At 38.8% G+C, this 14,189-nt stretch overlaps 1 protein-coding gene across 5 annotated transcripts; it reads left to right on the forward strand.

Annotated features, from left to right (window-relative positions):
• The first annotated feature begins 1,088 nt into the window (after positions 1–1,088).
• Positions 1,089–4,717, forward strand: tmem174 (transmembrane protein 174). Of its 5 annotated transcripts, none has more exons than XR_010166249.1 (4): positions 1,089–1,495; positions 1,580–1,710; positions 3,395–3,478; positions 4,276–4,717. XR_010166249.1 is itself a non-coding variant. In XM_063889044.1 (4 exons), the coding sequence occupies exons 1-3, from the start codon at positions 1,151–1,153 to the stop codon at positions 1,803–1,805; spliced, it is 492 nt and encodes a 163-aa protein (XP_063745114.1). In that variant the 5' UTR covers positions 1,089–1,150; the 3' UTR covers positions 1,806–1,807; positions 4,276–4,717. The 5 variants fall into 5 exon arrangements, 4 of the variants coding, with proteins under 4 accessions (XP_063745114.1, XP_063745112.1, XP_063745113.1 ...); XM_063889044.1 differs by lacking the exon at positions 3,395–3,478 and adding an exon at positions 1,790–1,807; XM_063889042.1 differs by having other exon boundaries at positions 3,395–4,717.
• Positions 4,718–14,189: the final 9,472 nt, after the last annotated feature.

The raw sequence follows: 14,189 nt of genomic DNA on the forward strand, positions 1-14,189 counted from the left end.
AAATAAGACACTTCATAATATGGACATGGACACTAAACAGAAAGTATGTATAATATTTAACTAACACATCTAGAGTTGGAGAGATTTCAAGCATTCTTCGAAATATTTACAAGCTAAAGAAAAATTAAAAACTCTAATCCTAGCTCTAAAAACTAAACTCATTTTACCCTAGGACCCCAAAATCTTCTGAACATGTCTTAAACATTGGTTTAAAATGTGTAAGATTTCAAACCAATTTTCAAAAGCAGTCACACAACAGTTAGAGGAGAACTAAAACAATAGACCTGCCAAACATGGAGAGAACAGGCAGCTTTAGTGCCCCCCCACCGGGAAGTGCTGAAGCCGTGTGCCGCCTGCGTGTTATGTGTGGGTTTCACTTTGTGTGCAGCTCATTTAGCCTCTGACTGTAACACGTATAGCGTGATGTGTTTTTAAGCCCCTCCACTTAACATGCTAGACTGATTGTTGAACTATTGCAGCACGAGCAGGAGCTGATCAGTTATGCATAACGGCGCAGATGGGAGACGTGTCTGTGTGAAATGACATGTGACAAGGTGGATTTTTGGATCACGTTCTATGCGTGCAGGAATCTCCCTTTCTTCTTATTTTCCTGCCTCTCAGATGGACCTTAAACATACCAAATCTCATCCCGTGGTCTTAATACCTCACGGTATGCTCTCTGGGGGCTGGTGACATGCTGTCTCATACCTGACTAAAATATGAGCCTTATAGGGTCTTTATAGTACTATCAGTTCACTGCCCGTAATGTTTCATTGTGAAGGAGGATGTTTAATACACTAAAATACATTGGTAGAAAAAAAAATCTGTCTCAAGCCTTCCTTATTCCAACCCAGCATTACTTTGTGCATAGATTACTATAATATGCACTATTCTGTAGTACTCTTTTGTCTAAATTAGGTTATTCACTTATTCTGAAAAGAAAAAGCTGCCATTTGTAAATTGTGACTCATAATGGTGCACTGTGTTTTTATGCCAAACAGAATTAAACTACAAGTTAATTTATTACTTTTCCTCTTGGCTGGAAAGTGTCTTTAGAGTTACTCAGTGTCCTCTCAGTTTGACTTCACTGTGAGAGGCTCAGTGTGAGTATCCAGGAGACTCATGATTGCAGGTTTTCTGGACTAACTTGATGTTTCAAAGGCCTGTCATGGAGACCAGCCAGGTCAGAAATCCTGCACTTTCAGACAGTTTGAAGTACAACGAGAAGTCTGGAGTCTTCCTGCTGTTCTCAGGAGTTTTCCTTGGCCTTGCGGGTCTCACTTTCACCACCATGGGCTGGTATCACTACCGAGAAAACTCCAAATTTGGCTGGACGCAACTTCTAGGCCCCGTCCTGATCTCCATGGGAGGCACTTTCATGCTAACCAGCTTCTGCAGGTTTGGGATCGTGTCCTGCTGGCCCTGCAGACAGTTGGATGAAGGAGTGCGTGTGATGCCTGCGATGGATCAAACATCAATAGCACCTTCTATCATTTTAAGTGGCATAAATCCACCAATGATGTTACACAATGCCCCTGCAATGCTTCATCTGTGACCTCAGTATCACTTTATACACCAGGCCGCTGAGTTCCAGTCTGGCGGGTGTGTGAATGGCGTCCATGCTGCCCGGCCTCCACACGCCGCTGTGTACTGTGTGGATAACGCAGCTTTCACAGCAGAAGAAGAAGAAATGGACCACAGAAGAAGCAGGTATGAAAACACTGCTTACATACATGGTTCAGACTTTTGAGGAAGCACAAAACTGAAATCATTTTTACTTCCTGTTCAGGTCCTCCATTGCTTAAAGGTGACTTTCAGATTCCAACTTCTATTTTGGTTACCACTATAAACATTTTTCCCAATGCTATAATGTTCAACTACTAGTTATTCTTCAGATACTGTCAGTCTTTCTGCCTTTATTCACTCGTCTGAAATTACTCAAAATCCACTCAGTCTTCTCTGATTGTGAGAAAAATATGACGCATGTTCACAAAGGTTGTTTTCAAGCTGTTGTAGAGAAACTCGCATTACAGTAAGTAGAGGTATATTATATAAACCTGCATGTTTCCTATAAAGGAAACAAAATGTTATTGGCAGCCCCTAACACCTGATTTTGTAGTCTTATTTTTCAAATTGTGGGTTGGTAATCACTTGAATACACCAATGTATGTGTGTGCACAAACACTGTTCTTTAATGATACGTCCCCTTTAAACATGTTGCTTTGATGAACTTATGGTTTTACAGGACAAAGTAGGCATCACTTTTTTAGAAAATTCTCTCAGCATGCAACAGCACTGGAGCAGATAGAACTGGCAGAGGTAGAGAGTTAATCTTCAATCTTCAGTCAGATTTGTGCCTAAAACTCACAGCTTCTCACAGTGCTCATTAAAGCAGAGTGTGCTGGAGTTCATTTCTTATTAACCACAAGATCACTTTCCACTTGGCCCAGAGTGTTTTTGGCCGTCAAACCTCTCTCAGTCAATTATAGCGCAATGAATCTATCTAGAAGTCAACACACTGGTACTTTTATAAATCTTTATACTTCAAAATGTGTCACATACATTTTGGCCACTTTAATAATATAACGCAATGTAAGAATGAAAGAAATGTTTTAAATATATAATGTGTGTAACACCTTCTTAGGCTTTTCATTAAACAAAATAAGCCCTGTGTCAATAAAATGAGGAGGATTAAAACCCAAATAGCTCCTCAAATTCTCTTTTAATCACCCTTGGCACCCAGTCTTACTAGCGGCATTATCAAAATCAAATCTGTAACGTCATATTAAAAGTATTTCACAGTGTATATAGAGCTAATTGGGGCGTCATTAATCATATTTCCCCACCTGTTCCTAAACAAAGTGCTGAGGGAATCATAACACTGCGAATTGTCATAAAAAAATATCCTTCTTCCACCGATTGCACGAACCAATTATTTGAAATCCAATCAAATATCCTTGGACAGACTTTCCGCTAAACACAAAGCTGCTTTGCATTAGTGGAAAGTTACAAGTTTTCACTTTCTTTTATTGTTTTTAGGCGATTACTCCCAGCAGGTTTCCAGGAAAGTAATTCACTTTAATAAAAGCAGACAGCAGCAATAATACAGTTAACCTAGGATAACTATAAACTGCTGCCCTGATCTTATGAACACATGCTCCGCTCACCAGCTCTCACTTAAGTTGTCACAACTTCTGACCTGTTCCTGTCTCTTTCCACTGCTTAATGCCAAATACACAAGGTAGAAATTGCTTAGTGTTTTCTTTTAAAGGGGCAATCTGCTTCCTAATGTGCATTTAAAGAAATACATTTAAATAAATAACCAATTGTGGCTGTAAACATTTGGATATTACCAAATCTGTTCTGCCTGAGATATGTTGTCTTATTCTTGTAGGATTGAGAACACAGGAGGAAAGAAGACGTGGTGATGCTATGAGTTCACTTCCACCTGCATATGGAGATATCTACTCTACCTATAGTAAAACAATCTGACAATATTTATTTTAATATGTTTATTTTAAAGCAAAACTCCAACCTCCCATGCATTTCCTGCCACAGCAGCCAAGAGTGGCTTTGCTTAGGTTTTACTTCCCTCACACAGCTGTTATCATGTACAGTTACCATCATAATTATGGATGAAGTCATACAAAATGAGACTCCCTGGAAGAAAACCTCATTAAAATTGAGATTTATGGCCATCAGCTTCATGTGAGGGCTCTAAGGTTCTGGAAACGTAGAGATACTATACATTTGGCCAAAAAAAATATGTATAAATGTATATATATATAAATGTGCTTGTTGTCTCTCAATAGCTGCTGACAACACTGTACTCAACCCTTTAATATTGGCATGGAAAATATGGTCAGCAATTGCTGACTGACAAAACCGGGACAATTTACCATAAAGAGATTGACCATTTTTATACCAGTAGAGAATTAACATCAAAAGAGGACAAAGTCATTGTGGTCATTAACATTGTATTTGTAATTGTTCACATTTCTGCAGCATCTTTCATGTTTGTTTGTGGATTTTAAAAAACATCACAAAAGTCGAAAAAGGACCAGGTTTATATGAAAATATCTCAAAATGTCTGGAATTTATATCCACTAGTCTCTGACTACTATTACAAATACTACTACTACTACTACTTGTACTTACAGGAGTAATATTATTTAATATATGAAGCTAAATTGTCCTATTTATTTCCCCCTTTCCCGGCTGGATCATTCCACTGTAACAGTTTACTGAGGCATTCACTGTCGGTTGTGTTTGCAGGATAAACAGACGGTAAGGTTCACTGCACCACACGGGGGCAGAAACACTGAGGAAATCTGAACACCTTCACTCACCGGCTCAGGTCAGGTGGTGTTACCGGGGTTATTGAAGTATATGGTATAATGGATGTAATAGCCTATTAATAATGACAAATAATAATAATAAAATACAATTCAATGTTGTTTGCAAAAAAAAACCGGCATCACCGTCTGTTTTCAACCATTCCTAAAACGTGCCTGTCCATCACCGCCATTTATTAAATTTCACGGTGATGCAGTTATTTCTTATCCATCGCAAATAACCTTAATTTTCTAGTAGAATTTGGCTTATTTGTATATTTGATTATATTCACGTATTTTGCTTTTTCACTGTATGCTACAAAACTTCAAGTTAACTTTGTGTTGAAAGGTCTTCTAAATAAACAGCCTTGCCTAAAACAGTCCTATATTGCTCCCGTTGTTTCTCACTTTTCTCCGCTCAGTTTGTCAATAGACTTTTTTTGTCTTTTGATTTCATTTGATGTATCTTCGGGATGTATCTATGTATATCTCTTTTGTATTTTATTTTCCATTTGTAATCTTTGGGACAGTGTGAAACGGCATTGTAACACAGTCAGAGATATTGATAATAAAGTTGACTTTGATTTTGACTAGAAACACTTCTTACACTCATTAATGTGTTTATGAATGTACTGCTAAATTATTCTACTGCAATACATAATTACAACATGTAACTGTGATCGAATCAGGAATGTTTGGGGAGTCTTTAAAAGTGAATTTATTTATTTAAATACACGTTATTGTAAATGATACGAGCACATCATTTGACAATATATAGATTTAATATAAAGTAGTTGATGTATCTTTTAGAAATGTAGATTATACTTCTAGAAGTGAATATATCTTTTGACATTAGTGACCATATTTGTATAAAGAGGGCTGGTGTTTTATTTCTGTCATTATTTGGGTTGCACCAATCACAAATTGAAACTCAGCAGCAGAAAATATTTTAAGTAATTTATTAAACACTTGATTTGGATAAATATGACATGTCACTGAACTCAGCTCAGTAAATATTGAATCCATAACAAAAAATATATTTAGTTGTGTCCAATGATCCCCCATAATAACTGCCGGGCTTCGCTCCAGAAAGCACGCACCCTGCAAGTAACTCTCCAAAATTCACATCAACTTATACAACATCTTCGGTCCTCCTTCAAAACGTGTGCCATTTTCCTGCAGATCCGAAACCGCAGCACAATATGACTTTCATTATTTTTACAGCACAGTAAAATGCGGGTGGCCGACAGGGCCCATTATTTCACCATCCTGCAGCTTGGAGACGATTTATGAAAGTATTACGGAGCATGTTGAACGATAACAACTCTGAAATAAAAAAGATGAGGGGAAAGTGGGGAGAAATAGCCCAAAAAGTACAAAAAACGTATCCTGATATGAGTTTGTAAGGCTATAAATAGGTTGTAATAGCAATTATTTAGTTAAAATTGAGGAAACAACTGTGTTATTCCAGCTTGAGGAAAAAACTACAATTCATTATTTAGATTTTTGTAAACTTTTAAGACATATTTTGCATCCTAAAAGATCAATCTTTTGACCATTTTTCATCAAATAATAAAAAAGGTTCATGAGTTTATTCTGTAACATTGGAACTCTGAAGGCAACAGGTGGTTTTCCTTTGGTTATGCATCTCTGATGGACTTGAACCAACTCTCCTCACTCAGTGTTTTTTGGTCACGTATTTTCCAGGATGAGCGTGCTGTGTGGGGCCACTAAAGTGGTTTGATTGTGAAGGAGGGCCCGAGCTGGAGGCCCTCTTTCTAGACCACATGTGCTCCCAGCTAAACAATTGTAGACAGATTTGGAAACTACATCTGAGATGGTATTTTCCTTTTGAAATAAAAAAATACCAAAGGGTTAGATGATCCCTGGGAATCATGGTTATAGTAATTAGCAGTGACCTTGCTGTGTGTGCTGGTAGTGAGTGGACAGAACCATTGTGTTGGCATTGTTACACCACCATATGGCCGGTGCTAATAAGACTGAGGCTTGGTCTGTGGAACTCACAAACAGCTGAAGTTGGTGTTTGGACTGTAACTTGAGCTCATTGTCTGAGGGTATTCTGTTATAACACTGCGCCCAACAAGGGGCTTTGTTTTGACTGACAAAAAACTACGAAATAAAGCTGCGGTGTAGAAACACTTACAAAGGAAAGGTTTAGAGTCAGTTTATTTTAAGCAATCTAGCAGCTTTCCAATTAACATATACAAACATATTCATGTAACCCTAAAACTCATGTTATGTGGCTGTAACATTAAATCCTATTATCACAATCTGACTGATCATCTGTTTTACACTAAGTGAAATCTTCAAACCTCAAATATTGCATGTTTTTATTCCTTCAATATTCCAAGAAGAAATATATATCAATAAATATGCAAATTCAAAGACATATTTGCTACCCTTGCCATCTTTTAAGTATTCACATGTAAACCATGTCTTTACTTTAAAATGACTTTTCCACAGGCATCTGTTTCGGGTTCCTTATTTCTGAATTGCTAATGTATGTATTCATCAGTAATACCTTTTTTTATTTGCATCATGTAACTGAGATTACAAAAAAAAAGGTTTGAACTTTCTTCTACTAACTACATGTTCCTGCTTTTGACACCAAAAGTGCTGCAAAATGTGTATATATATTTAAAGCTGAGTGGGCTTAAAGAGGTACAACTGTAACATTTGTCTGAACAACAAAAACATATATGTTATAGCTGAATTGATTTAATTATGTACATTTTGAGTAAACTGATATATTCATATGCTTATCCAGAAAAATCTTGGTTTACTTAGAATTCTAAAAACATCTAAATCCTGGACATATAAAACCCGCACCTCTTTATGGAACCAGAGGCAAAAATAGAAAACATGTTTTCTTGTATTACAGTGGACCAGCCCTTTCAATTTCACATGCATGTGTCAAATATCAGAGGAACACTTTCCAGTAAAGTGACATTAAAGAACTCAAGCCTCTGTCAGGACATTATTTTGACGAGGGGGTGGGGGGGGCATATCTGGCCAGCCTCACTCACATGTTCCTCTCGGTCCCTCGGGATTATTTTTAGCAGCTGAAAGTGGCTGTTTTTAAAATAAGTTCCTGAACGAATATCAAAAGATCCCAGTGCCACAGTGGTGGGCTCGCTCTGTGCCTGCTTTCATTTGTGTGTGTGTGTGTGTGTGTGTGTGTGTGTGTGTGTGTGTGTGTGTGTGTGTGTGTGTGTGTGTGTGTGTGTGTGTGTGTTGCCAAGAGCCTGTGCAACTACAGGGCATGAAGACAGGGGACAAATGGATTCCATGTTTGCAGGAAAACATGCTGCAGGCACAGGAAAACTTTGTTGTTTATGAAGAACACGTGAAACCAATCAAATGTGAATTATCTTCCTGTTGTTCCAGCTTTTGTCGTTTGCAGTTTTCTGTTCGCTCGCCAGCAGTGTCACCACCCAGCGAGCAGGTCTGTGCAGGGTAGGTAGGGAGCTTACTGCCCGCAGACACACACTTGCACTGAACCCACATGCACCCAGCGGCTCACACTGCATGCTTTTAGTGTTTTCACTGTTTTTCCACTGACACTCTGAAATGGATTTCACTGGTTTGTCACTCTCAGATTAAAGTCCTCACATTTTTTATAGTGTGTCTTATGGTGGTGGAGGTGATGGAAATGCAAATTGTCAGCTTCAGCATAAAGGGAAAATACACTAGTTTTATCTTGTTTTTTGACTGTCTTCTTTTAGCTTTCACACACACACACACACACACACACACACACACACACACACACACACACACACACACACACACACACACACACACACACACACACACACACACACACACACACACACACATAAAAGCAGGAAAGTTGGTGAATGGGGCGTCTAAACTTCAAGGGGATCTGATAAATATTCAGCCCACAGGAAATGATTTGCAGACCTCCTCAGCATAATAACCCATTAGCATACTCATCCTCCAGTGGAAATACACACACACACACACACACACACACACACACACACACACACACACACACACACACACACACACACACACACACACACACACACACAATTGCTCTCTTTGTCGCTCTCTTTCTGCAATGTGCAATAATCACTTTTATGTAAAACATACATTTCTTTTATTGTCCAAAAACGTTTAGAATGTCTCAGCACCTAAATGGGTTACTTATGTCACTTTGTTGTTTTTATTTTGAATTGCTGCTCCTCATTTTTAGCCATGCATAGTTGTGCTCTTATTTGTCTTCATATTGATTCTATTACTAATGTGTGCCTTTCTTCTCTATATTTAATAATTTAGCTTACTCTTATTATTGCATGCATTTTCGGTTTTCCAGGTATTATGTGGCAAAACTATCAGCAACAATCAGGTCATTTCTCATCTTTTTATTGACTGTAAGCCAAGGATTATATGCATCCATGATAAAGTCATATCCCCCTCTGTCCCCCACCCCTCTAAGAACTTTTCCCTCACATTTTTCTATGGCCAAACTCCCTCCCCGGCTCACCTCAGGGAGCAGGTGTTCAGCTCATTCATGGAAAGCTTAGCGAGGTCAGCTTCATGCGTCGCGTTATTGGAAATAACTATATGGTGTTATGAGGGCAACCGCAGTGGATTTAACTGTTTTCTGAGTGCAATTACATGTGTCCTCTGCAAGGGTCAGTGCTTTGTCACACCGCAGGCGGACATGTCATGTGGAAAAAGACTTTAGAGATGATTACACATTTCATTTTGTACATGATAAGGGGCCCTCGTGAGATTTGTATATTACTTTAACAAGTATGAGGCTTTTAATGTGGTATATTATATGGTGGATTCATTGACAAACTCAGACAAAGTTCCGGTGTTTGAAAACATACGATGAGCTTTCAGGATTATGAAATTTAACATGAAGAAAATAACTCAAGTGCATCAAAGGATTTAATAAGGAATCTAATGCCAGCCATTCAGTTCGCAGTTAAACCATTTAAAAGCAACGAAAGCAAAAGTAACAAAAGTTCCACTTTTACAGAAGTTTGTACTTCCTAAACTTTTTAACTTTTTCTCTTTGGTCTAAAATATAACGCTGCCTCTTCAATGTGATTTGAATTTATTTCCATGAATCTCTAAAGTATATCTATAATGTTTGAACCCTAGTTAAGATGTCTTGAAGCACTGTGTGACTCTGCTTTATATGTGCTATACATTTAGATAACTTTAAATAACTCTAACATTTAAAGTCACAGTGGGGGACGGTGACATATCTGGGGCACCATTAATATGGTTAAATGTGATGGTTAACATTGACTTAAATGACATTTATTTAGACAGCAGTTTCAGCTTCATTGTATTAGGTTATTTGAAAGAAATGATATTAAGTTGAGCTTAATATTCTTTATTTTAACTTAATATTGTTGCTTACCACTAACATAATGTAATTATGTCGAGTCTGCTAGCAAAATAAATTCAATTAAAGTCAACTTTTCAAATATTTTGAGTGAAGAAATGATGATTTACCTGGAAACATCACAGGCATTATCAAATGCTACCTCTTGTCAAAGCATATTATTTCCAATTGTATTTCAGTAATTCAGATTCAGAATTCAGTGTGTTGAAAGGATATTTTGGGGAATAAATCACCCAATCAAAGGTAAAATAGTTTATTTTATTTTCCTACTAAACCTTTGATTTCCATCAACAGCCTGATTAATGAAATCGATTGGTTTTGTTTTTACTGCAGATAATGTGATAATGAATATTTTTGAATATATTATGGGGGAAATCATATCTCATTAGAGTTTGATTGAGCAGGAAAAGAAACTGCAACACAAAGCAAATAGTGAGCAATTATTAATGGCTGGTTTATTTACTGTGTGAACGATGATTAATCAGAGATTTACTCAAACTCCCCAGATGGTGAAAGGAGCTTTCCCGCTCGTCTGAAGTGAAACTGAAGGGACAGAGTGTTACTTATTTGGCAGGGTGATGCCCCATAAGGATTACTCTCCCGGCTCCTAGGTTTCCATTCCTCCCGTCAGTGAACGCAACAGTCAGTATAACATTTCACACTAACAGAAATTAGGAGCAAGGAGAAAAGTAAACATGGGAGAATTTGGGAGCTGGGTATTTTGGAAAAGAAATCCTGTGTTTGTATTAATATTTCACCTCTGGGAAAACTTCTGTCACTGACAATTTAAAAGGGCATGCGGCCAACATTATGTCAATTTGCTGTTACGGCGGCATTTATGACTTTATTGAATTAGGGCAGAAAGTCTGCGGTGGGTCGAAATGTTCCTGGTCGGAGGAAAGGCGAAGAAAAAAAGGACGGAAAATCAAGAGTTATTTTTGTTTCAAATGTGTGTCCGTCCACATATGGTCCTTGTTTTGGCCTATATACTGAGAATCTCAGAGCTGACCCCTGACCCAGCCGCTCAGACTAACATGATTTTGGCTGTCTCACTTTGAGTTCAATTTGACCCCGTGTCCCCGAAGTTCAAGGGTCAGCTCCAGGGAGCAGCAAATTAACCCAATGTGTCAAACCTGGCATGACACCATGTTCAGCCGAGCTCTGCTGTTTAAATATTCTCCTCATTTCCACTTGCATGCATTTGATGTTAAGCTGTCTCTTGTCCGGTCTTTTTTGTGGGTTATTTAAAATTCTACCTCTCTTCAAAGTTTATGGTGTGTGACTAATTTGCCCCCTTTAAACCTCCCTCATCCTTTTCAATCCCACCCCTCTACACAGCAATCATTCTGTCTCTTTTCTTCTCTTGCTGTCTTCTTTTATTTCGGCCAGGATATTTCCTTCTGATCTTCCTTTTCTCTCCCTCTCACCATTTCCCTCTGAGCCCGAAACCTTTCTCTCTCTGTGTCTCTGCCTGCGGTTAAAGACGTTTCAGTTCAGCTGTCACAAATTATGTTCGCCTGCCCAGCTGTCAAAACAGGGAGGTGTCCCTTTCATTCCACCTCACATACTACGAAAGGGGATGGGAGGGATGAGGGCTTTAACGCCCGTGTTTGGACACAAGCAATTATCTCTAATTATTGTTTTTCTTTTCAGTGTCCCTGTCCTGATGGAGGTCCGACGAGACGAACATGCAATAATCCGCTCCAGTCGTCCAGAATCAGCGGGCCTTCGGAGTTCGGGCTCGGTCCCGGGACTCTGTGGCTTTCATCTCAATGTGAGTCAGGAGTTGATTCAAACATGGAGTGATGGGAGAATTAACCCCTGGGACCCAGCTTTCAATAGGCTCAGCTAAGAGATTATATGTGTTGATGGCAGGCTTTTATATGCACTGGGCTTTCAAAATTTCAGCTGTTAAATCAAGGCACAGGATCTTCACCTTTACGTCTTTAGTTTAACCGTCTTCAGCCTCCAGGCACCTCATGTCTTTCTACCCTGAAACTGTATGAGACACAGTAACATTTCCCTGAAGTGACACAGCTAACAACTCCAGAAGTTATAGCGTACATGTTCAGAGTCAAAGGACCCTCATCTGACTGCCACTGGGAGTTTACGTTCAGTGTGCAGACTCAGATTCCCATGACCGTCACTGAGCCTCTGGGATTCGGGCTCTTTTTAGTACATGTGAAATAGCGCTTGGAATTAAATGCATACTTACGTGAACAGGGTAACGGAAACATGCAGTTGATGTCAGACGAATTGGATCATCCTCGAGATTTGTAATTCATTTAAGTTTGAAACTGACATCCTTGGTGGTCCTCCCAGGCTTCCAAAGCTCGGCGAGGGTTAAAAAAAAGAAAGACAAATCCCTGTCCCTCTCTGCAGACGTGTACAACATGTTGCATGCATCCTTTGGTTTCGACACCCATGCCAAAGCCAAAGGATGTTTTGGCAAAACAAAAAGCCACACATCTCAAATGTGACAAAGGGGGAGGGAAGAGGAGGAAGAAAACAAAAATGGAGACAACAACCAAGTTAAATAAACTGTTGAGTGTAGATAACACAGAGAAAAACCAGCAGATATGGGTTTGCAATTCACCTCCCTCTTATTTCCTATGAATATGGAATCTGGATTAACCTCCTCCAGCCTAATTCGGTCACATGATGTCTTCACTACACCAATACTCCCTGCTGAGACTTTTTATACATCCTAAAGACCCGATACCACCAGCATTTAAAATAGTGACATTTTGTGGCAAAACACATGTATTTCAATGGAAATGGCTTGCAGGGGGCAAAGAAAATCCATCACATTGAGATTTACTTAGCAAGTAGCAAGTTGTGTTGACAGGGCTGACCTTAAAGGGAACAGAGAGCTACAGGGTCATAAACTGGAGGATGCTATCGTAGCCTATCTGTTGAAGAAAAACTTTTTTAAAAATTGTTATTTTTAAACTATATTCAAAACCAATGAGATAAAAGGGCAGAGTTTTTTATTTAACTAATCGGAAAGATTACAATAAATTCAAGGAAATAACCCTTTTTATTCAGCTGACAAACACACAGGGATAACCCTAACCCTAAGCAGGAAAATAAAAACCTGCTTGATATCAACATATATAATTATTAAATTCTGCAAATGCATGCAATAATTGAATACATTTTAGAGCGGATGAGCCTCACTCCACTGTCAAGCTTTACGCAATGCTGTTTATGTAAGACAGAGACGTACTTGTTAAATATAATTTATTTTGACCGCAGAAATGTGTGAATCACAGGAGACATAGAAAATATATAGGAAATCACCCATAATGCATTGCACTTTTCTATCTCAAAAATATAAGAAAGAAAATATGGAAGTTAGCTCAAGTGAATTGCTCATATGATTTGACGACTGAATGAAGCTGATCATCATGACAAACCCAAACCTCATGCAGTATTTGGTGACATAATAATATAGGTCTCCAAATGTGGGCCTGATGTACATTACATGGACCACCGAGGTAAGTCTATATACTACATTCACACATGTAAGAGCAGCTTATATGCCCTTTTTTGTGTGGAATGATTTTGCCTCTGTAAAAGTCATCTATGTCACTGAAAACCACTAAAGCGAGTTCTGCCTCATTGAGCTATTAGCCTCCCATGTGCTTGATGCATTGAGACCTCAATTGTCCCCTCGGGTTTTTACTCACAGAGCTGAGAGGATATTTGTGGAGCAAGTGTTTGATAGACACTTTAAAATTCTTAATTTGAATCCTGGTAAGCTTCCTATTGTTGCATTTATAGATTTGTTGGCACCTTGGGGGCAGCAGAAACAACAAACAACTGTAACCCAAACACTGACATATCAACTTAATAAATAGTTTGTTGAACGTGTTAGGAAACAGCTGAATATTTTTGGTTCAACTTGTTTTTTATTGGTGGAGGTTGTGTGGCATAAGCGTGATATAGCAGTGCACCACATAGTGAAGTACACATGTAAACACAGTTAATTGTGAAAACACAGGTGATTTTCAACTATGGGTCCCAAGGGACGCATTAGTTTGTTGCAACCTAGTGAATATAACTTCGGTTTTCGCTCACTTTTTGCATGATTTGTCAGATTTTTTTGCGTTCAAAAACAAGCCTAACGCTCCATATAAGAGTGGTGAGAAATAACCAAATCAGTAAAGATGAAGGCCAAAGAAAGCTAAACAATGAACAAGGAGATGTTATCAAATGTGTAGAGCTAAGTGGAACGAAAAGTAAACAGAGCGTTCTTATTTCATTTGAGCCAATCATAATACCCCGCACACATGGAGCACTGCTGACCCATGTGATGCTGTGCTTTGTGCTGCCATGTCTCCCTGCCACAGCCCCCATTCACCCTATCACCCCCTCCCCATCTTCACATTGTCCCAAAGGTGGTACCTCTTGGCCGGTGTCACCCTTCCTCCCCCTCC

This window comes from Eleginops maclovinus, chromosome 8 (assembly GCF_036324505.1).
Source record: "Eleginops maclovinus isolate JMC-PN-2008 ecotype Puerto Natales chromosome 8, JC_Emac_rtc_rv5, whole genome shotgun sequence".
NCBI classification, from domain to species: domain Eukaryota; kingdom Metazoa; phylum Chordata; class Actinopteri; order Perciformes; family Eleginopidae; genus Eleginops; species Eleginops maclovinus.

Excerpts from the sequence above, each read along its gene's own strand:
- tmem174 (XM_063889042.1), top strand. The coding sequence starts at position 1,151 with ATGTTTCAAAGGCCTGTCATGGAGACCAGCCAGGTCAGAAATCCTGCA. Across the intron at positions 1,496-1,579 it reads CAATAGCACCTTCTATCATT|GCCGCTGAGTTCCAGTCTGG; the intron begins TTAAGTGGCATA and ends TTTATACACCAG. Across the intron at positions 1,711-3,394 it reads ATGGACCACAGAAGAAGCAG|GATTGAGAACACAGGAGGAA; the intron begins GTATGAAAACAC and ends TTATTCTTGTAG.